The sequence below is a fragment of the Chamaea fasciata genome, unplaced genomic scaffold (assembly GCF_029207755.1).
Source record: "Chamaea fasciata isolate MVZ Bird 193981 ecotype frontalis unplaced genomic scaffold, bChaFas1.0.hap1 SCAF_9, whole genome shotgun sequence".
Lineage (NCBI taxonomy): Eukaryota > Metazoa > Chordata > Aves > Passeriformes > Sylviidae > Chamaea > Chamaea fasciata.
Window position 1 is genome coordinate 34,561,336 of NW_027094094.1, and position 7,514 is coordinate 34,568,849.

The following is a 7,514-nucleotide window of genomic DNA, read 5'->3' on the forward strand; positions in this document are numbered from 1 at the left end:
ACTGTAATTGAAAATATATTTTAAATCTTGTCATGAGTTTTTAAAAAGACTATTGCAAATTGTATCATTCCTGATTACACAGAACTTTGTGGGTGGTTTTAAATAAATTTTATACTTCTATTTTGCACTTAGTCGTCTAATTTTTCTTTCCTGCTCTTAGCAATAATAACCACCACGATGTGTAGAAGTGTTTGTGTTAATTATCAATAAGACCTACAGGGGCTTCACCCAAAAAGTCAGCAGGTTTCTGCACTGGAAAGGGATAGGCATTAATCCAGTTCCAGTTCTCAGTCTGCCTCTGCCTCTGGCTGGACTGACCTGTGCCCAGCTCCAGAGAAGCAAGAGAAGCAGCCAGAAAATCAGAACTTCAGTTTCTGACCGAAAAGGACAAACCAGTTCAGGAGCACGTCTGTACAGCGTCTCTCTTTGCTGTCTGTCTGACAGAGCGAGCTTATGGGAATCGTTTACTGTGGCATTTAATTACCAGCCACTGCAAGTATTTCAGGTTTTATTTGCTGCAAATAAGAGGATATAGCTGGGGGTTTTTCAACACAGACATCAGCACTAGCCTGCTTTACTGACACTGTAGTGCACAACAATGCTAAACAGAGTCCCTGTTGTTTAGATCTGAAGGAGGAATACAACTCTGCTCATGCTTGCCTCTTTTCCTTCTTCAGTCCGTGCAGCAGCAAAATAAGAAGCAAAAATAATCTTCCAGGTAACTGGAATCTCCTAGAGAGCAGAAGAATGCTGGTATCCTCTGGCTTCACTAATGCTCTGGAAAGAAACCGCATTGTGTGATACAGTGCATCTAATTCCTGGGGGATGGATGTGATCACCCAACAGGGAGGCCTTGACCCCCCCATGTAAGATGCTCCGTTAGAGGATAATCACTGCTGGGGTTTTGTACCAACATCCCCTGGCTGCCCCAGGCCCTCTCTGAACTGTGCTGTTACGTCTTTGTTCACCATTTGCACGTTCCAGGGTTCAGTATCAGAGTCAGGAACCCCTGGCACAGGTGTCTTCAGAAAGCACCTGGATTTTGAAAGGCACTGCAAGCCTTGGACCAGAGCCAGGAACATGATTCCTGAGGAAGAGCCAGCGATGAGAAGCTTTTTCCAGGTCCCTTTAAGGTAGTGCCAGCCACTTGCCTATTGCGTCTCTCTGGCATTCCCAGTGGGCAGCGTGATCCCAGTCAGAGCTGTATGTCCTCATAGACTATGGACTGGGTTACAGAGAGAGGTGTTAAAACACAGCTTCACCTCCACCTTATGGCAACAAAACTCAACCACATTTACCTGCCCCGGAATCCCTGCAGCCAAAAGTAAGTTTACCACCAAGAGATGGCTTTAGTGTTTTTTTTATATCCTGGATTTCTGGTATACATTATACAAAATAATAGAATATTGATGTAGCACAGCTGGTTGCTTTTAAATTCTTAAGCCTTAAATTGCAATGCCTACTAAAATGATGTTGTTAACAATTAATTAAGTTTCAAAATAAGCTTTTTTGCTGGTGCTACAGTTAAGTTTTCTGCAGTACTCCTACACTGCTGCGTATCATAGAACGCCAGGATTTGCTGTTGCACAATGCTAATGCTGGTTACTGCTGGTGATAGTTAATGTTGAACACCGAGTATTATTTTACATTCAAAAGGGTGTTCATCAAAATATTGGGGTTTCTGTGCACTCTGTATATCAGAACCAACAACATATTCAAATGTTATTTAAACACAAGCAAGGTAATGCTTCAATTAGCATTTTGGTTCAGGACGTGGCCTAGATAGTCTAAAATAAAATACCAGCGATCCCCATCTGTGTTTTTAATCTTAGATGAACTGAAAAGAAGTATTTAAAATGTGGAAATTTAAACCCGGCTCTTCCAATAACCATTGGCTAGAGCACAATTCCCAAGCTGAGCCTCCAATTCCATGTCCAGTCTGTTTACTTCTGGATACTCCTTTGTCATATACACCACGAATATAAAATCCTTACATTGTTAGTGCTTGAATCCTTGACAATGTCCATGTCTTTTTACACTGGGCCAAAAACGACTTGCAATCCTGCTGTAGCATGTGCACATCTCCATTTGTAACATGACTGGGTAATCCTTTCATGCTCTTTGATCCTAAAGGGGTCCTAAATTTCTGCTAGAGGCATGATGTAGCCTTTTTGCCAGCTCAGAACAGCAAAACCTTTGTTTCTTGTGGTGTAAAAAGTCAGCAGTTCAGTTTCTTGTGACCACTTTGTTCTACACATAGACTCTGTTTTTGCACGAGGTTGACTGGCTCCCTTCAGGGAAGTGAAGCAGTAGGCCAGTGCTTCATGAAGCAAACATGGTGCTAGACCCCAACTCACTTCTCCAACAGCAGAAAGCCTTGTAAGGCCTCACCTGGATTATGGCTCCTACACATTTTAAGGGTGCATTTGTTGATTCTTTGTGCTGTGGCAAATGATCTTGTTCTATGAGGGTAAGAGGCCGTAAGTGGTTCAGGTGTGTCACTGCATGACAATCCTCCTCAGGCCGTGGCTCTGCCTAGGGGAGGTACTCACAAAAATGTAAAAAAAAGAAAGGAACCCCAAGGGCGTTGTGTGTAGAGTGCTCTCCAGTAAGCCAGTCAAGTGCCAGAGGCTCTGGAAGAATACGGACAAAGAATACAGGCAAACATTCCCTTCACTGGCAACTGCTATTGCACCTGAGCCAAGAGAGCAGCGATGGGAGTTTCAGTCGTGCTCCTCTGCTGTCTCCCACTGCAGGAGCCCACTCTTACCCGGGCTCCTCTTGCACACCCAAGTCCTCAGGAGGCTCCCTGCTCTTCCTGCACACGGCAGCCTGTGAGTTAAACCTCTGAGTGTGTGCCCTCAGCTGCCCTGCCCAGCAACTGTCTGTCTGTCCTGCGGATCAGGGAGAGGCTGAGCACTGCAGGCAGTGATGGAAGGGAAATGGCTTTGCAGCTTCCCATCTCCTGCACCTCAGGCAACGGAACTGAGATTTTAAAGGGGGTCAGGATTTTTCTTCGCACTCCTTCTCTTTACTGCCTGGCTATAGATGTACCTTTACTCTGGCTTCCATATGGCTGCACTACCCCAAGGCTGTAAGGAGAGAGCTGAGCAATCTTCTGTGCGCAATCAAAGCCAACACACCCAGAAAAACAAGAACAGGGTCTGCCTGAAGGACTTGGATACAAGTCAAACTGGGTAAGAAAAAAGGAATCCTCCAAACTTAGGACTTTCTGAAAAGCCACCATTCTTGCGGTTCCTGGGCAAGGTGATCTCTTTTTTTTTTTTTCCAATGTGATGTTCACAGATCATAGAGCACCCCAGGTTGGTAGGGACCTCAAACCATCACTCAGTCCCACCTTTTGTGGAAAAGAAGGCCTCGGTGGGATTTTCTAGCACCCTGCCCAGCTGTGTCAGGAGAATTTCCAGTGATGGGGACTCTCAATTGCTCCAACTGAAAAACACTTTTTCTCTCTTTTATCCAGATGAAAAATTTACCCTGTGCTTCTGGTGTCTATTACATGCAAAATAATTAAGAATTACTTTATTCATGCTATGACTTTTTTACTCATTTAAAACTTAGTCAGAAGCCTGTTCCCAACACATTTAAATTTTATAGCAATATAGCAGACCACAAAAGCTGTTCTGTCCTTACCCTGGGACATTTTAAAACAAACAAACAATACTTGCAAGCAGCCAAACCTGAGCAGGTTGGTTTAATTCTATTATGTCCTTCCTGTATTCTTGAGTGGTCTGACCAGTTCAGGAACACTTCTGTCAAATACTTTGTACGGCAGTATGTAACAAAGTTCAGTTTATTATATTTATTATTAAATCTCAGTACCGACTGTGTCACACGCTTGGCAAAGTGTGAAGTACATATGGCTACAGTCAAAAAGACTACAAGAGAAATTTTTGTGCACCAAAAAATCCATTATAATTTGCTTAGATGCTTACATGCTGCACTTTATCATAATTTAAGAATCAAAAAAAAGCCATTATCTGGACTGTTGCTACCATTCCTGGCCATCTAGAAAGGTGAAATGTGTTTGATTCTCTCTGACTGATCTCTTCTGGCCTTCTGAAGAGAATAAATAAACAACCCCATGGCGACCTGCAAAAAGCAGGTTCCAGTAGTGACACGTTTGGATCTGCAAATTAATTCAGAAATTGAACAGGACACATGGCAGTGTATTTCCGATAACAATAAGGAAAAAAATAATATAATGGTTTTTCATCATCAAAACTGAGTGAAATAACCATCTCCCTGTAAGTGGCATTCAGCTGGACAGATCCAGCATCTTTATTCACTTCTTGTGGAGTAGCTTCTGTTAGGTATGAAACGCTGATTTCTGTGTCTTACCAATGGTACAGATTGTCACAAGTGTGTTCATTAGAAAATCTCTTCCAATTCTGTCCCCGAAATGCATAATACAAATACAATTAAATGTTTGGGAGGTGGGGTTTTTCTAATGTGTGACCTTTTCCACAATTCCTTCTACATTCTTCTTTCACAGCAGACATCCAAGATACCTGAAGCTGGTTTCATTCTACCTGATGCAGGAAAATATCACGGTAGTTCTGTTGCTGCTGTACAGGGACAACTGTTTGGTGCTTAATTTTTGTGTAAAGGACACTCTCCAACAAGTGTTCAGCCACAATGCATTGATTATGGTATTGAATTCTCTCTACAGGGTCAGTAACGTACAGGGATGAGCTAGAAGTGAAGCACTCAGCTCTTATGGATTCCCTGAGCAAAGGGCAGAGACCCAAAGAACTCACTATTTGCTGGTGCCAAGTTCTCGGCGCTTTACCAGTCGTCTTTGTCAAACGTACTGATTGTGCCAAAACATTTGTGATGTTCTTTGATGATAAACTCTAAAAATTACCATTTCTACCCACAACATCCCCAGCAGATCCCGGGCTCCTGTGGTCGCCCAGAAAGCTGGAAGCAACAATTTTGCCTCACGCCTTTTGCCTTCTAATTTGTATCTTTCTCTTAACCTGCCTCATTATTTTCAGGTAATCTGTAGAAATCTCATGCATTTCAGACTTCTGCCCTCTCATCGATTTTCGACTAAATTGTCCAATGCACTTGAAAGACAGTTTGGGGGCCTAGAATTATTTTGAGAAACAAGACTAGAAGCGCACATATTTTTTTCACTGCCGCTTCCCATTACAGCTGTTTTCCATCACAACAGCGTGGCTTGTCCTGAGCAGACGACGCAGGGACCCAAACAGTCCAAAAGGAATCGTCAGTGCACTGAAAACGGCAGTGGCAAAATCTGCCAGGTAACGGCAGCAGTATGTGTCTGGAAAGGAGAAAGGACACAAAATGTTCTGCTTGAGGAGATCAGAACTGTGGTTCCTGTGAGCTTCTGAGGCTTCCTTTGAGAGCCTTTATCGTCCCATATGAACGACCCCGGGCCAGGAGTGTGCAGAACAGACCTACCTCACAGTACTCCGATATTCACTGACAATTACTTTCTACTTTAATACAGTTTTGCCATTGTCCTTCTCACATACAGGGTGGGAGGAAGTCCTGCAACGTTTTTAACATTTAATCGTATCTCCAAGTTAGAGGGTACAGATTCTGCTTTAGTCAACTGGCTGAGCTAGATGGAGTTATGGCCAGAAGGGATAAGGTTTAAAATGTGTAGACTTAAGAAGAAAGAACTATGTTTCTGAGCGTGAAACGTCTAAACCCTCATCTAATTTGAAATATATTTTCAACAGCAAAGGCAGATCTGTCTGTACATATTCTTAACTACCAAATGCTGGCAGAAATTTACTTGCATGTGATGATCTTTGGCTTCTTTATCTAGCTGCCCTCCTACAATATAATCCACCTCACTGCAAGGGAGTTTGATGTCGCTGCTTCTCAGGATTTTATTCCATCGCCAACTTCTGTTTTTAATGACAATACGACACTTCAGAGTCCTATTTGCATTTACGAGGTGCGTCTTGCTGACTTACTCTCAAATGTAGCTAGGAATTCGTGTGTCTATTTCACTTCAAAAGAAACTCGTGTAAAAAACTATTTATGGGATGGAAAGCTTTTTGTAACACCGCCATGGTCGTGGGTTCGATCAATGCCTACATGAATGGGCGACTCACTTAAAAAGCTGGACTCGACGATCCTTTTAAGTCCTTTCCAACTCAGACTCAGTAAGAAATCACTCTTGCTCAGGACTCCTGCAATAGTTACCGCACCGATCCTGGCCGCAATCTCCGTTTCAAAGCACCTTAAGAGCTTTGATCCGTCTCTGGCGCGTCTGCTCTGCCCTCACCTCGGATGACCCCTCTCCCCCCACAGAATCGCCCCAACGTTAGCGCGCCTACGGTCGGCTCTCCGAGGAGCGGGCGGGGGCCGAGGGCTGCCGCTCCGACAGCGATTCGGCCGCGTGAGGTGCCCGGGCTGTGTCTGAGCGCTGACGAGGCGCCGGCGGGCCGGGGGGGGACCGGAGGAGACCCGTGAGAGGGCCCGGCCCGTCAGGGCCCCGCGGCTCCCTCAGGCCGCTCCCGCCGCAAGATGGCGGCCCCGCGCTCCCGCCCGCCTCGCCCAAGATGGCGGCGGGGCCCCTCCCCCGGGCCGCGCGGGGCCCGCACGCGGCAGGGCCGGGCGCGCGCCGCCTCGCGCGGTCGCAGCCGTGACGTCGCGCGGGGCAGTGGCGCATGCGCGGGGCGGGCGGCCGGGGCGGGCGGCGATGGCGGCGGCGCGGTGCCGCGCAGGTACCGCGGGCGCGGCGCGAGGGGCCGGGGGCGCGCGGGCTGCGGGGCCGGGCCGGGCCGCGCTGCGGACGGGGCGGCGGGAGGAGGAGGGGGAAGGAGGAGGAGGACGACGACGAGGAGGAGGAGGAGGAGGAGGAGGGGGCGGGAAGGCCCCGCTTCCCGCCCGGCCGGCCCGCCGCCGTCGCCTTCTCCCTTCGCCTTTCTTCCGTGCGGCGCTGTCCGCGCGGCGGGGCCCGGGAGCGGCGGCTGCCGAGGCGGTAAAGGAGCGCGCACACGGGCCCGCGGGCGGGCCGAGGCCCGGAGCGCTGGGGCCGGCCTCGCGGGCCGCCGTGCCCTTGTGCCCGGGATCGGGGGAAGGCGTGCGGCGTCCTGCGGCCCGCGCCGCCCCGCGCCGCCCCGCGCAGCCGCGGAACGCCGCTAATACATCCGTGCTCCCGCCGAGTCACCGCTCCCTCAGTCTTCCTGGAAACGGGAATGCGTTTTTGCGTTTTGTATCGCGTTCGTCCCATTGTTAAGGAGTGGGAGATGGAGGTTGTGCCTTGGGGAAATAAAATAACTTGCCTCACAACTTTCTGTGTTTCCCATACGCGACGCGTGTTGCCCACCGGGCTTTAGGAATGTAAAACTAATATTGCGAGACTTTTTTTTTTTTTTTTCCGTTTTTCTGATTTTGAGGTTTTTTGGTTTTTTTGGCTGGGTTCTCTTTTTTTTCTTTTTTTTTTTCCTTTTTTTTTTTTCCCCAGAATTAAAATAGCCTGACGGTATTGGCTTCGAAGATTGCAG

At 47.5% G+C, this 7,514-nt stretch overlaps 1 protein-coding gene across 1 annotated transcript; it reads right to left on the minus strand.

Annotated features, from left to right (window-relative positions):
* Nucleotides 1-6,337: 6,337 nt before the first annotated feature.
* LOC136294286 (serine/arginine repetitive matrix protein 3-like) lies at nt 6,338-7,240 on the minus strand. Its single transcript, XM_066191923.1, has one exon. It carries the CDS (start codon nt 7,238-7,240, stop codon nt 6,338-6,340), a length of 903 nt encoding a protein of 300 aa, XP_066048020.1.
* Nucleotides 7,241-7,514: the final 274 nt, after the last annotated feature.

Bases quoted from the DNA above. Each gene is read 5' to 3' on its own strand.
- LOC136294286 (XM_066191923.1), bottom strand. From the start codon at position 7,240: ATGGGACGAACGCGATACAAAACGCAAAAACGCATTCCCGTTTCCAGG.